Raw genomic sequence first — 16,071 nt, 5'->3', positions numbered from 1 at the left:
CTTTGTACTTTATGCTGAAAACCTATAAGAGAGAAAAACGACGACGGCAAAAATAAAGAGATGAACAGATTTTATGAGACATTCTTCATATTTTTCCATGGACAGAAATCAGCAGATGTTATTCAGTCATTAAACAAATCAGCATCAGATTGTACATTCTTCAAACATACATCACCTTGTGCAGAATCTTTGTCTTTTTTTTAATAGAATAAACCCTGCGTTTGTGCATGGGGCAGTTTTTTTTTTTTTTTTAGTGCAAAACAAAAGTTGCATGAACATATTGCAAGTCACATTAATGATTCATGTCCATTCACATTAGATTTTTAACTGCGTCGAGCTCGTTCTGTGATTAAGAAAGCAGTAAATACAGCATGGATGTGTTGGATTCGGAGCATTTTGATAAAACCTCAACCCTGTACAACCCTGGAGAACATCTGTATGTCCATTTAACACCTGAAGATCCACTTTAGTCAAGGCAGAAGATGAACTAATATACTCTGCTTCAAATAATAATAATAACAATAATAATAATATCTGTGTCTGAAACAACTTTACAAGAAAAAAGTCAGAAAATTAAAATGACATCTCCTTCACTAAGCTCACATATTATTCCTAAAAGTCCATTTTCTTTTGAGTTCGGCAGATCCTCAACTTCAACTCCATATTTTCCATATTATCCTGAAGCATCAAACTGCAAATAGATGTCATCCTCCAAAAATAATACTTTTCTTTTGAGTGTTTGGAGGTTTTATGGAAGGCGCTAACTCTGTAAAGATGCTGAAATATGCAAATTTATTGTGTTAACAGCACCATACTTACATACTTTATATAAAATCTGATCCTTAACCTTAAAGAACCATAGTTTTTAGTATATATTACATGAATTCAATCAATGCCGCTGCTTTGTGACAATAATGTTACAATATGTTCCTCAAACCAAAGGCTTCTCCCTCTTATTCAGCTAATTTGAAGACAGTCGACTTGTGTCACTCATTGTTTTGCATCAATGGGAAGGTCGAACTGTTTCCAGTGTGTGTCGGTGAAGAACGTATTTCCACATCAACTCCACGTCAAGTTTTGCATCAGCAAGTTTGGAGGTTTATTTAATGTCATAGCAGCAAGTTGTAATGTAAAGTAACAAAGACATACACACTGTTAAGACCATCAATGAAGGAAACAAAGTTTGCACAATATTTTTTCTTCAGTCACGGTTCACGCTGCTTATTTAAGTTCGACTGTTAATTATAACATAGTGGAAAATCCCCTGTGTGTTTTATCATAAAAGTGATGGGAAGCAAACACTTAAAACACACATGGATGTGGGCTAAATATCTGCCATGAGCAATGATTCAGAACAATTACAGCCACATGAAAATACTATAGCTCCTATTTCAATGATAAAAATATGTATTGCAATGACAGGCTCACTGTCGGTCAAATTAAACGTCTCTCGTAGTTAAATAACCGATTGTTTTCTCTTCCAAACCACCCTTAGAGGAAACCGCATGACATGGCACTTATGTTAAAATAAAAAGTGACGAAACAAACCCAAAATAACATTTTCATCATAACATAGCTTATCTATTCCTGTTGAGCTAATCTGAGGCTGCAGTAATGCAGACAGATACAGAACACTACAATCCACAAGTCAGTGAACGCATCACACACCGCTGCATCTCAAGTCTAGTCTCAAATGTGTGTTTGGTGCTTTTATCGAAAGGAAGACTGAAAAGAAGTCATTATTTTACACATTAGAGGTGTCTGTGCGACAGAATGGAAATAGAATAACACTGTTACAGTCAGAGGAACATGAGGGGAAAAGACTCATCTGCTGCTGGAAGTGTTTCCTGTTTTCTTTAATGGCACCATTTTACTGACATTAGATAAACTGTATTTAATTTATGTAAAAAAAAAATTACCAACATTCATGACAAACAATAGGACTAAAGCCTGTTCATCTCTGTGATCACAGCATACTGGGGTTCAGATGTGACGGGCCATCACCGAGCAGCACGGACTAAACTGCAGAGGCTCGTTGATGTTTTCTAGTTGGTAATACATACATTTAACACACTTCTCACAGACACACACTGACTATTCAATCAGCTAATATAACATCTTCTTACTGGGGCTACGGGGCAACTCCTGAATCTGATAGCAACCTGATATGAATAAATAGAAGCATATAAAAATACAACAAGCATACCTAGAGTATGTCCTGCTGCTCTTCCCTGGTAAAACGTGTTTAATACAACTAGATACTCGTGTACTTATATACACTATGATATTTAATAGTGACTCCTAATTTGCATATTTCTCATTTAAATGTAATAAACATTAATATATTCCAGTGATGATTGTTTTTATTTGACTTATGTGGATTAATACAAATGTTTTAATTTTACCCATTTCAGTTCAGAGTATTGTTTTATTAGAGCACAGGATTTATTGGTATACATACAAAGATAAGTATATACAATTCATGACTTGAATCATGACACTTTTACATTTAACTTGCCTTTTGATGGAGAGTTTCCAATCAGTTTAATACTTCAAATGAAAGACACAGGGTACGGAGCGGTAAATTCTAGCTGAACCGTTTGAGGGTTTTACAATTTTGGGTGCCACGAACTCTGTGGCGATTGGACATTTCACAGCTGAAACCATTACATTCTGTGGAAAATAAGTTGCAGAAATACAGTACAAACAGCAGAGGCGCCACTTGGCTTCGTACACCTCAAAACTTTGTCTGTTTCCACCCACACATCCTGTTCTTCTCATGCTTACTGTGAACAGAAGACGACCCGGCTTCTTCAGCAAAAACACTTACCTCTGGATTCACACCAGGGCGGTAAAAGACACTCGTCCCACTCACAGTTAAATTATTGCAATTCTAGTTCTGTTCTGCCTAAATGGTTTCAAGAACATAAAAATAAAGGCAAGTTAAACAGGCGCACTAATAAACTATTTCATGCAATGTTCGGATTTTTGTAATGTATACAAAGGCATTGTGTCACATAAGCTTAGTGTTACTTTGAGCATTGCCACTTTGAACACACCTTGAGTTAATGGATTAGAATTTGATGGAGAGCTCTTTTCTTGACATGGATCATTGAGGACAAATCATAGTAATAATAATCATAATCATAATAATGAACCTAAAATAAACGGTGGACATGAGAATTAATCGACACGGATGAATCGAGGTGAGTAACACCAGCATTCCATTATATTAACATGATTCAAAGCTAGCCATGTGACGGGATTAAATGTCTTTATGATTAGTATACAGATGTGTCAAGTGTTTAAGGTGCACAACTGCCTGAAGTAAGCTTACATGGATGTGACAAATCATAGAGTTCACATTTGCAACTATTTCTTGTTTCCTTTCCCCCTTTTTTCTCTCTCTAACAAAGAGAAGAAATAAAAAAAGTATATTGCTTCAAAAAACTTTTTTTTTTTTTTTAATATTGTGAAACATTTCATTCACCACTTCTTGGGTTTGTCTAGATCGACAGAGCATTACATTATCAGTCAAAGATACATACAGAAAGATGCTGTGAATCCAAGAGATTAAACGATCAACGATGGGACGTGACAGTGACTAATTCCTGGGACCGCTTTGTTGGAGTCCGTCTGTCTGTCCGTCTGTCTCGGCCAGCCTCCGACCTACCAGCAGGTGGCGCAATGCAAGCACTGATGTATTGCCTGGGTGAAGGGGAGGGGCTGAGAGATTAGTCCGTCACAGTTACAGTAGTCAGTCCGTGGACCTCAGTGTGTTCGGTTCTGTGACTGAGGATCTGCAAACCTAGCTGCACATGCTCTCCACCCTCCATCCCTCCCACCCACCGCCTCCTCCTACGCCTTTAGTCAGTGAATAATATTAAAACTCAGCAGGTGGTGGTGGTGGTGGGGGGGGGGGCTCCTCATTTGCTCTTTCCAGACGTGCTGGAGCCCCCCGCCCCACCCTCAAACTTGTCTGCGATTTCGGACGTGTCTAACTTCTCGGATCCGTCCCCTTTCTCTGACCTCTCCTTCTCGGACCTTTCCTCCCCCTCGGCGAGCTCTGATCGCTCTGACCTGGCGTCGGCATCGCCCTCCGACTTCTCCTTCCTCTCCGAGCGGTCGCCATCCATGGACGAGGTGCCCGGCTTGTCCCACTTGGCCATGGCCTCGTGCTCTGATATACAGGTGGTGATATTTGAAGTCCAAGCCTTCAGATCCTCCTGCACAGATCAGTTCAACCGTTGGTTTAGACACAGTTTTGTATTTTTAACCCTTTATCAGGCAAGTGACTATTTTTGGTCATTTCCGCATGCATTACAAGACAGTGACAGCAACAGTTCCAGTGAGGACAGCGAGTCAACAATCTCAGGTCCAATGTGGTCTACAGGGTCTGTAAGGTCCACCTCTGCATAAACAGTGAGTGTACCTCCTTTGTTAGGTACCATGAAGTAATGGTACTAATGTAAGGAATGATGTTCAAAGGGAGAATGTGGATGTGGACAGGGGTCTGGATCAGCACTTATGATGGTCTGATGTTCTAAAGGTGATGTTCTAATGCTCTAAAATACATGTTCCTTTCACCTTACATGTGTTTTTCTTGCAGTTTTACCTCCGCCAAGGAGGTTATGTTTTTGCCGGCATTGGTTTGTCTGTCTGTCTGTCTGTCCGTGTGCAAGATAACTCAAAAAGTTATGGACAAATAACACTGAGTTTGATTTTAAGATGGACCAATTATTATTATATTATCTTTACCTCCACCAAGGAGGTATTATTTTCATCTGGGTTTGTTGGTCTGTTTGTTTGTCTGTTAGCAAGATAACTCAAAAAGTTATGGACGGATTTGGATGACATTTTCAGGAAATGTTGTTACTGGCACAAAGAACAAGTGATTAAATTTTGGTGGTGATTGGGGGTGGAGGGAATGGGGGGGGGGGCGATCTGCCTTGGCAGAGGTCTGCACTCTCTGAGTGTTTCTAGTTCCTTGCCACATATGGGCAAGGAACCAAATACGGTAACTTCATTGACCTTGATTTTCTACAAAAAAAATTTTTGAACAATTTCACAACAGTAATAAAATCTTGTTATGTCATCCAATAACACTCTAAGGTCGAAATTTTGATTTTCAGAGTATTTCTATTGATCTTTATGAGAAGGTCTTTGAATGCATTACGGAATCAGACGGTGTCATTATGGACAAAGAAGTCAAGTGGAAAAATGAAAAAGCCCTAGTTTGATGCAGAGAAGAAAATGGCACATATTTTAATGTGATAAATGACATGTGGCCCCCCCCCTCCCCCAATCACCACCAAAATTTTATTATTGGTTCCTTGTGCCAGTATCAACATTTCCTGAAAATTTCATCAAAATCCTGTCATAACTTTTTGAGTTATCTTGCTAATAGACAAACAAACAAACAAAAAAATCTGCCACCCCCCATCCCCTCCACCCCAAACAAACCCCAATGAAAACAATACCTCCTTGGTGGAGGTAAAAATAATATAATAATAATTGGTCCATCTTAAAATCAAACTCAGTGTTCTTGTTTGTTATACTTAATCTGAATAAATGCATCTGGTCCAAACTGGATTATGCATTAATTTCCCAAACATGAACCAAAAAAACGTAAAATCTAGGAATTTATCATTAAAGGTTCTTACCTCGTCTTTCGCGTGGAATACAAAGTTGTTTCCATCGGACATTCTGACGCAGAGAAATTAAAGAGGAATAGTCAGATCCTTATAATCATATGACTAATGAATAATGTTTATGTCAGTAAATGGGCTCTTACTGCAGAATGAAGACGTTCTTCTTCTTCTTGTATCCCATGGAAGGGTCGAAGGTGCAGTTACTGAGGTCGACAGAAGGTTCTCCGTTGTACGTTGTGGTGTGGTTCCTCGCGTCTTTGTAGAAGGTCAGCTTTCCTTCTTTCAGCACACAGTATACGTTCACCCAGGATTTGCTGCAAATCAAAAACACATCAAATAACTAATGATTTGTTTCTCCTCACAACTGTGGAGTTATGTTGACCACTGTGGGCTTCTTACAAGTGTGTATTTTTTTGTAATGTTGTGTGTAACTGCACATATGTATGTCTGAATGACCACGTTAAGCTGCTCACACTGACAGTATACTGTATATGATGTCTGTCTGTCTGTCTGTCTGTCTGTCTATCGACATACATATCTTCCTGTGTTTTTGACAGGTGCCGGCTGTACCTGTTGGGGCTCCTCTGCTGAGCTTCCAGGTCTGAGCTCGTGGCCTTTTTGCGGTAGAGGAAGCCTTCGTTGTCGGCAGTGTGTGAAGGCGGCTGGGGCGTTGTCGGTGCGCCGGTGGCCGGGGCCGAACGTGAACGCCGTGTCTCCTCTGGCTCTTTTGGACGAGGCCTTCTCCTCGGTTTAGGGCGGTCTCGGGCACGAGGGCGACCGTCAAAGCGGGTCACAGGTGCCGAGAGGCTGCTGGGAGGCCGATAGGGCTCCCCTCGTGCCTGGAGGAGAAGAAGAAGAAGAAGAAGAAGAAGGAGACGAAGAAGAGTTTGACATTCAGATGCAATGAAGACGTTTGTGATACAACTGTGATTGTAGGACTTTGGTTCAATTACTTACATGTGCTGCCTCTCTCTCCTGGACCTGTTCTACAATCTCTGCCATGGTGGATCTCTTCTCCCTGTGGAGGCATTGGACATGAGTCACCAAAACAGAAAACACCATCATTAGAAGAAGTTCAGAATCATTAAGATCAACTTGGACGGTGTTGACGATGCAAACTGTGTTGAGGACTTACTTCAGAAATGTTCTAAATGTGGTAAGTAGCAAAATTATTCCATACATTTGCTATGTTTGGTAATTTTCTAATTGTGTTTCTAAACATTTTTTTTAAATCAGTAAATAAAGCTGAAAAGTCCTGAAACATTTTAAACCAACCTGGTGGAGTAATGTTAAAGCCCTTTTTCACAAAGAAAATATAGCTGAACTGCCACTGAAAGGAAGAATATGTGTCAAGTGACATCATTTACTGTTATATTTGACATATTTAAGAGGTTTCCTTAGGTTTTCAGTGAGCTCCACTGTTAGAAAACTGCACAGATGAGGCAATTGAGGGTCTACCAAAACAAAAATTGGAAATTTGGAATAAAAACGCATAATTTTATAGTCAAGCTAATAATAAATAAACAAAAACCATAAAAAAAATTTACCAACAGAAGTCCATGGTGGACAAACACAACCATTAAATATAATGACACAAACTCAGTGAATACATTTATTTTTACTTTACACAGACTTTAATTTGACTTAGACGAGGCCCAAAAGGTTCGGTTTGCTGCATGTAAACCATGTATTAGTAAAAGTACTATAGAGTATGATTTTTCCCAGTCAAATACATTTGGATCTGGCCAACATTTGATTAATAATTGTAATTTTTTCTCAGTAACTGAAATAGACTATTATTTATTCATTTTTTAAGTCCTTCATGTAATGCAGTTCATTTAACTAGATACTGCCACACATTATTGTCATCTTTCATGTAAACACTGAATCCTAGTGTTCAGATAATGAACTCTAGGATTTTACATCTATGTTCCATTGTTCTAGTAATCAGGTAGTAGTGAACTACCTCCTCCCCAACACTGGTCAGTGGTGCTCATTCACGTACCCTGAGCGTTTGTCGGAGCCGTCCTTAACGGAGCCCTCCAGGTCGCTGGAGTCTTGCCTCTGCAGCCTCTGTTTGCCACTGCCTTCCTGCTCGCTGGACGACTGCCTCTCCAGACGCCTCCGGTAACGCTCCTGACGCACAATCAGGGGCAGCTCGTTCAGCCGGGCCTGGATCTCCTGTTCGCTGGAGGTCTGGCGGCCCAGCTTGTATTCCCTCTCCCGTCTCAGGTGGTCCATCTGAGGGTCCGAGCGGCTGCCGCGGGGGTCCCTCTGCAGGCGGCCATGGAGAAGCTCCAGCCCTGACTCGGGGCCCATCATGTCTGCCATGGGGATGTCCCCATACTGTTCCCGCTGCACTCTGCTGGCTTCAAGCAGGGGGTTCACCGCCTTGTGGATGTGGTTGATCCTGGGCTGCATGAAGTCAGCTTTCAGGTGCTGCCATGCATAAGCCATCTTAGGGTCCATGATGCCGCCGCTCTGAGCCAGGTAACCCGAACTACCCAGACTCCCGCTGCTGTAATGATTTTGTGCCAGAAATCCTGAGCTACCCATTCCCCCGCCGCTCTGATAATTATGTGCTAGGTATCCAGAACTCCCCATATTGGGTTGCTGCGCCAAATACCCAGAACTCCCCATATTGGGCTGTTGTGCCAAATACCCAGAACTCCCCATATTAGGCTGTTGGGCCAAATACCCAGAACTCCCCATATTAGGCTGTTGGGCCAAATATCCAGAACTCCCCATATTAGGCTGCTGGGCCAAATATCCAGAACTCCCCATATTAGGCTGTTGTGCCAAATATCCTGAACTCCCTAAATTGGGCTGCTGTCCCAAGTATCCAGAACTTCCTGGATTCTGTGTTTGTGCCAGATATCCAGAGCTTCCCATGCTCTGCTGCTGAGGCAGGAACCCTGGACAACCCACCCCTCCACTGCCCGGCTGCTGAGTGAGGTTACCTGAACTTCCTAACCTCCCACTACTCAGATGGTTCTGCATCGAGCTGCCCATGCCCCCACTGGTCAGTCCGAAGTACCCAGAGCTCTCCGCGCTGCCGACAGTTTGATGGTTCATCCCCAGGTAAGATGAAGTGTCTGCTCCGCCGCTCTGAGAGGTCAGCGCCGAGAACCCAGAGTCACTTCCAACCCCGGCCGTTTGGTGGTTCATCCCCAGGTACGAGGAGCCCACCAGCTTCGGACTGCTCTGCTGGTCCAGTCCGTGGTAGCCTGATCCGTTTAGAACCGGATTGTAGCTGGCTAAGGCTGATGACAATCTCTGGGTTATGGGGGTGGCACCCAGTTCGAGACTGGTCTGTAAGGGTTTGGGTTCTATATGCGCCTGGACCGTCTGCCTCAAGAACGGTGAGGTAACACTGGCTGAGGGAACGCTGGGAGTCAGACACGACAACGGGAACATCCGCCGACTGGACAACGGGGCCTTTTTCTCCTCCTCTTTCTTCTTCTCAGCCTGAAAGGAAATATTAAATAACTAACAGCACAACATGAATCAAAGAATGATGAATCTAAAAATAAAATCAGACGTAAACAAGGAACGCTGAGCTACATTAAAAGAGAAAGTTTCATTGACGACTAAATAACTGAAAAATAAAAGGTGAATGAATCCAGTCAGAGGAAAAACACCACATGCAGTAAACATCATGACTAGGCTTTGTCACAGTTATTATACAACAGTGAAAAAGGTTTATAGACACCCCATGCATTTGTGATGGTACTGCATCAAGAATCACTGTTAAGTTATCAAACTCTGCCAAGTATTGTTCCATTCTCCAAACCCACATGCTCCCGTCTGCACATGCTCTGTTCTGTCGACGTCAAAACTGGATGTTTCAGCAGATAATGAAACACATCTAGGACATGACATGTTGAAACTGTCAACAATTTAGTTTAGTTTTGTTTTTGTTTTTTTTTAACAATAAAAAAAAATGCATGTTTGTTTCTGTCTGAATATTTCACAATAATATTTGTGCAAAATTTTAAGGGTGTCAGAAAACTTTTTCCCACTACTGTATAATGGTCTTATTGCATTTATTTAAGTAAATCACCATAATTTTGAATAACTGTGATAACTTGTTTTTGTTCACCTGTGTAAAAACAGCTGAAAATGTATTTTTTCCATGACTATTTCTACAATAATTTCCACATTTCCACTGCTTTGGTTTAATGGCACATGAGTGAGTGGAATTACTGCGGTATATACATAAGTATTTTGTTAAAGAGGGGCAGAAAATGTAAAATTTTTGTTCTTTCTGCTCCTTTTCATTCAGTATGTGGTTGATTTGCTGACATTTAAAAGCAGATTTGGTTTGTCTGTGTCTTTCTTTTATCTTATGAATGAAATAATTGAACTAGTGTGGCCAATCATTTATCTCAAGTGCATAAAGTCCATTGTTATCATCATTATCAGTATTTATTATAATGTACATTTTAGTAGTAAGCTTTGTTTTCTTATTCAAAGCTCCCTCTGCATTTTTACTAAACCTAAAAGGCAAACAGAAATGCAGAGGTCGCTTAATGTGTTCCAATGTTCAACACCAATAAAATACTTTCTTCATCAGGTGTATGTGCATAATTCAGTTATTATAAGGTTTAGTCCATATCAGCGGCATTAAATAAACAATAAGACAATGAATTGTTCACAGATACAGTTTATCATCCATATGGTCGTGACTGCCTTAGTCATGACACATATTTAAGCTGTGATGATGCAAACTCATGGCATGCGTGAAGCTCGCCTGCTCAGCACACATATCCCGGGGTCACAGTTTTCCTTCAGCAGCATTAAATTGTGACTCCACCACCGAACTGATTAAACATTTATCTACAGTCAAGCTTACTGCAGAAAGCTGGCGGAGGGAGCTGAAGCGTTCTTTCCAGGTTACAGCAGCCTTGCGGAAGGCCTCATGGCGAAGGATGAGCTGCTCCACCTCGTCTGTCTGGGCCTGGGCCTCGCCTCCCTCCGGCTCCCTGGAGGCGATCAGCGGCTCCTTGGCCTTCAGCCAGGCTTCAGCCTTCACCGTCTCCTGGGTAAACTGGAAGTGTTCCTGCTCTGTAGGGACAGTGGATCGGCAGCCATTAGAGTACATTTTAATGCAGCATCGAGGGTTTGTGTACATTATTGTGATGTTTACACAGATTGGTGCGTGTTCTTCCATTTCAGTCCAGTTCAGACTGAGTTTGTGATGTAAGAACAACAAGGTTCATATATGATTCATGATACATTAACTGCACGTAACAGACTAAGTGGGAAACATTTCTCATTGAGCCCATTTGAAGTTTAACGTCGTGTTGCGTTAACCTGTTTAGCCCTGAGCCATTTGTTCCAACACAAAACAATGCAGAAGCTGATAAAAGTTTCATTAATATAAAATCCAGTTATAATCAAAAAATAGCAAAAGGTAAGACAATTTGTAATCATTACATCATAATGTGAGCTTTGAGATAATATACCTTGGAGATCATAAAGAATTAGAACAAAATCACTAACAAAATTTTAAAAAAATGTACACAATTGCTGACCATATTAACAAAAAAGGGCAACGGCAAATTAAGAAAATTAACAAAAAATTAATACAAGGTGGAAAATGAACGAGAAACTGAACACAAATGTACATAATGCGGAAGAAAATAAATGAGATCATTGAGAAAATTAACAAAATAATAATGAAGATGAACAAAATTTAACAATATAATCATGAAAATGAACTGAAATAAAAAATATACATGGAAAAAGTAATCAAGCACATTAAACTCAACATACAATGGGAAATGTACAAGATAATTAATAAAAAAATTAACATAATGATAAATAAAATGAAGTAGAAAAAAATTCAGAAAAAAATGAGCAAAACATCTCTTTGTAATGTGATCTTTAGTTTTGCTGATTTTTGTCTCAATCAGTGAGTATTTGGCAGTGGAGAAATAATACTTGTACAATTGGATCTGATTAGTGTTAGCTTATTGCTGCAAAGTTTGTCTCATTGGTCAGTCGTTTAATCAAATTATACGTGACATATGTTGGTCTTAGACTGTTAGCTTATTTTAGATATTTGTCCATTTATGTTCTTGTTTTGATTGTGTTTTGTTGTCCAACAGTTGGTTTTAGCTGACATTCTTCTGGTTACATGGTATAGAATGTGTACATTGCTACAAGTGTCATGTAGCATTGCCATGGCAACACAGATGGAACTGTGACTGCCCTCAGTACCAGGGGTAACTGGGCTTAACAGGCTACCTGCATCTTCTGTTGTGCTGAGTTGTGTGTTACTCACTGCGCTGTAACCTCTCCTGGTGTTTGTCCCATTTTTCAATGAGATCCTTCTGCTTTGCCAGAAGACTGTCCAACTTCTCCTTTATCTGCGGTGACAGACAGACTGCATCATTACCACAACACCATACTGTAATATTTACATTCTGTAATTATATGGGTTTTATGTATTCTCCTATGTCGAGTACATGTGAAACAGTTGTGTGTTGTGCTGTTTGTTAGTCTAACCTCCTCAGATGCTGGATTGCCTGCAGCTATCAGGATCTTGCCCAGGTCTGCACACTGCTGTATGGTCTTGGTGCGACCGTCGATCTTGACTTTCAGCTCGTGGTGTTGTTTCATCATCCCCTCCAGCGCCGTTAAATCCCTGAGGAAGCACAGATCTGATTATTCTGAACAAATTAAGCCTCAAAGATCAAAACAGCCACCAGTGGTCAAACGTATCTACTGATCTAAAATGTTAAATACCTGTTGATCCACTAATCCTATAAATACATACAAACAATTGCGATAAAATGCAGTTTGTCATCTTTTCATGGTCATCAGATGTAACCCATTTGGATGTTTAGAGGCTCCGTACAGAATATGGAAACACTGTCATCTTCTACAACATTGATTCAACAGTAATACCCATGGAGTTTGACAAATGACAGTGGAAGGAGACACTTGCTTTTATGTTCAGTTATTGACACATTTTGCAAAAAAAGTAACTTTTTCAGTTTCTCTACTCTCATATAATATCCTTTGAATTTACTCTTTTATGAACATCTACATAATCAGTAAATTAAATCGAAGTGGCTATTACCACAGAACTGTGGGACTACTTTCTCATTTGTCTATTACCACAGAGCCAGTCAGCGCCCTCGTTCTATTATGTGTAGACTGGTAACTGGTAACCTGCCACTCTGCTGCCACAATACTGTGTTAATAAGCACTGCACATGCCATGTGCCTATGCGGTTACAGGAAAAGGCTAGGGTACCAGTTACCAGAAGCTGGTCTGTGCGCCTATTCACACTTTCGGTTTCAACATGCAGGAAAACAACATGAAATGTTGCAACGATTTTGCTTCACATGAGGAATTTGCCCTGGTTTTTCATGAATATAAATCAACCACTGGGACAACGTTCAGAGTGCAGAATTCATATTGATTTGCTCTATGGCAATAGACAAACCGATATTTCGTGCCACAGTACTGTGGCAGTAGCCACTGCTAAATTAAATATAAGAAAATACATGATTTACAATAACATTAGAATAGTGACAAATCACTTACAAAAGGTTAAATGTAAAGAAAATGTAATTTGGAAGTCACCTCAAAACTAGCATAAGTCTTTAAGCAGCTAATACTATAGGGGACTCCTTGCACCATGGGTGTCAAACATATGGCCCGTGGGCCAAAACTGGACCATCCAGGGGTGCAATGTGGCCCATGGGATGAATTTGCAAAGTTCAAAAATTACAGATATACAGACAGAATATATAAACATTAACTATGAATGATGACAACTCCAAATTCATCTTTTTTTCTGTTTCAGTTTTCTGTTTTTAAAAAGGTAAAATTACATAATGAAAATGTTTACATTTACAAACTATCTTTTCACAAAAATGTGAATAGTCTTAACTATGAACTACTTGAAATTTCTTAAGAAAAATAAGTGGAATTTTAACAGTAAGTTTGGAGTTATTATTTGTAGGTTATTATGCTATAATTTTACTGGTCCGACCCACTTGAGATCAAATTGGGCTGTATGTGGCCCCTAAACTAAAATGAGTTCAACACCCCTGCCTTACAACACCTGGACAAGTCATTTCTTTATAATGAAGTACAACTAAGAAGCTAAATACTGACAGATGACCATATGAAATGGGCTAGTAACATAGACTACATATAATTAATTGATGAAGGAACCATGACATTAAGCCAGTACTGATTTGGTTGTCGCCATGTTGTTTCTTTAGAGCTTTTAGTGACGATATATGGGCACAAGGGGCGGTGCTGCCGGTGTAAGTGGTCATGGGTGAGCTAATGCTAAATACTAGCTTACACACTATATAAAACTATAAATATCATCAATCATTTGCATAACATACATAGTCAATTTAGAGATTTGTTAGTGTATGTCTTGAAAAATATGTTTTATTGAATAAAGAGAAACTCCAAACTCCCAACAGTCAGTTGTAAATCACTGCTGTCTATCAAAACCTGACATGGCAGACAAAGCTTCAGTTTGTAATTAGTAATTAAAATGTTTGTGATCACATCCAAATATATTCCTTAAATTTACAGTATAATAGTGAGTTGTAGTATTGTATGAATAAAATTAAACTGAATCTCAAGTCAGTGCAATTAAAACAACTGCCAAAACTCGCTAACATCTGCTCAAAAGTTATCAAACATGGTACGCGGACCCACATGGAATGTGACAGATTTTCTAGTGAATGTCACCCAACAACATCTGACCAAATGTCCGAACCCTACAGCATATGTGCAGCAGTTACAGGTTATTATATGGTAACATTAAAAAAGAAGGAAGTTGTGGAAAATGTCAAAAATGAGATTTACACCTGAAGAGCCATTTGCCTAGTCAAATATCAGCAAAAGATTTGTCACCAACACTTTAAATGGGTATCATCAAACATATAATGAGCAAAAAGAAACAAGGAATAAATAGGTTTTGGTCCTGATCTCCACCAAAAACTGAATTAAAATACTTGTTATGTTTAATCTATTGAATGTCTCATCACATCATGTACAGCACAAAGTTATCGAATTATCACTGCTTTAATTGGTCAAACTTCAAAAAATAATTTACAAAATATTGACGATCAATTATATTACGAGGTAAAAATCCAGACCTTTCATCAGATTCAGATCCAGTATGCTGACTTACTGGTTTTCTCTGTTTATTATCTTTACTTATATGATGAGTGTGTAAGTAATGTAGAAATAATGCAGAGATATTAGTGATGACAGTGTGAGATGCACAGCCTTAATTTATGATGCATCCTGGAAAAAAGTGAATAACATATACTGTGTGAATGTAGGTCAAGGTGACATCGCAGCCTAATTCTAAACTACTCAGTAATGAAATCCTGTCTGCAGGGACTGCACAAGACCACGGAGACCTTCAGATTAACTCAACACTGAGGAAGGAGATGCACAGTTCACAAACGAGATCACACACAAGAACTCAGGCACACATGGAGAGCCTCCTCACCTGGGTTCGTCCCATCCAATCTGTCCCATGATGCCCTCCATCCACATCAGGTTTTCACGCACCACGGAGAAGAACTGCACCTTATCAGTCACTGATGTGACCTGGACGCGACTGGCCTCGCAGGAAGTCAGCAGCTCCTTCCATGCCTCCATAACCTCCTGCTCTTTGACCATGATGGCCTCAGCCTTCTCGCCGGCGTAGATGGTCCGCAGCTGGGCGGCGTTTTCCTGCAGCTGTCTCACCTGGTACATGAGAATCAGGAGGACACTTACTGAGGCAGAAGAGCTGTGAGTTTTTAGATTCTTTACTTTAAGCTCTATCACTGTCTGCTAAGAGTTTTGTGATTCTGTCTTTGCCATTTCTGTCAAATAACAGGTCTTAACTACCTGTGTATGAGCCACATGTGTTAAACCCTCTGTATTTTTTATCAATTTACAACTCACTCTGCATAGTATGCATACATCAGTTTCATGCATTATTGTATTTTTGCCTAAAGTATCCTTGAGTTTGTTTTCATGTTATCTGCACAAAACTGTCTTATATCAACTTCCTTTACATTGACTCAAAGACCTAAATAGACACTGTTGACCAGAATAAAATGTTCAATAACTGTTGAACCACTAATCCTATCAATACATGTAAATAATTTGAGGTAAAATGCAGTTTTTCATCTTTTCATGGTCATCAGATATGACCCATTTGGACGTTCAGAGGCTCCGTAGTGAATGTGGAAACACCGCCATCTTCTGCAACATTGATTCACAAGTAAATCACATGTAGTTTCATAAATGTTCAGTTGATGATATATTTTGCTGAAAAAAGTCACTTTTTCTTCAGTTTTCTCTGTTGTCACATAAATTACATACTGGAAAATACCTGATATTCACTGAAAAATATACGGTGATAAACTGCTTA

General features: G+C 39.8%; 1 protein-coding gene across 2 annotated transcripts in view; it reads right to left on the bottom strand.

Annotated features, from left to right (window-relative positions):
- Window positions 1-194: 194 nt before the first annotated feature.
- sptbn4a (spectrin, beta, non-erythrocytic 4a) overlaps window positions 195-16,071 on the bottom strand; it is a 41,403-nt gene continuing 25,526 nt past the window's right edge. For both annotated transcript variants that reach the window (XM_030154836.1, XM_030154837.1), the window contains 10 exons: window positions 15,157-15,398; window positions 12,165-12,303; window positions 11,941-12,025; window positions 10,507-10,718; window positions 7,657-9,119; window positions 6,609-6,669; window positions 6,222-6,490; window positions 5,795-5,965; window positions 5,664-5,706; window positions 195-4,226 (listed from right to left, as the gene is read on the bottom strand). In XM_030154836.1, the coding sequence (XP_030010696.1) occupies window positions 3,927-4,226; window positions 5,664-5,706; window positions 5,795-5,965; window positions 6,222-6,490; window positions 6,609-6,669; window positions 7,657-9,119; window positions 10,507-10,718; window positions 11,941-12,025; window positions 12,165-12,303; window positions 15,157-15,398 (2,985 nt within the window). In that variant the 3' untranslated portion in view covers window positions 195-3,926. The remainder of the gene's footprint in view (window positions 4,227-5,663; window positions 5,707-5,794; window positions 5,966-6,221; window positions 6,491-6,608; window positions 6,670-7,656; window positions 9,120-10,506; window positions 10,719-11,940; window positions 12,026-12,164; window positions 12,304-15,156; window positions 15,399-16,071) is intronic.

This window comes from Sphaeramia orbicularis, chromosome 14 (assembly GCF_902148855.1).
Source record: "Sphaeramia orbicularis chromosome 14, fSphaOr1.1, whole genome shotgun sequence".
NCBI lineage: Eukaryota > Metazoa > Chordata > Actinopteri > Kurtiformes > Apogonidae > Sphaeramia > Sphaeramia orbicularis.
Note: the sequence above shows the minus strand (reverse complement) of the source record. Positions and strands in the feature narration are given on the sequence as shown.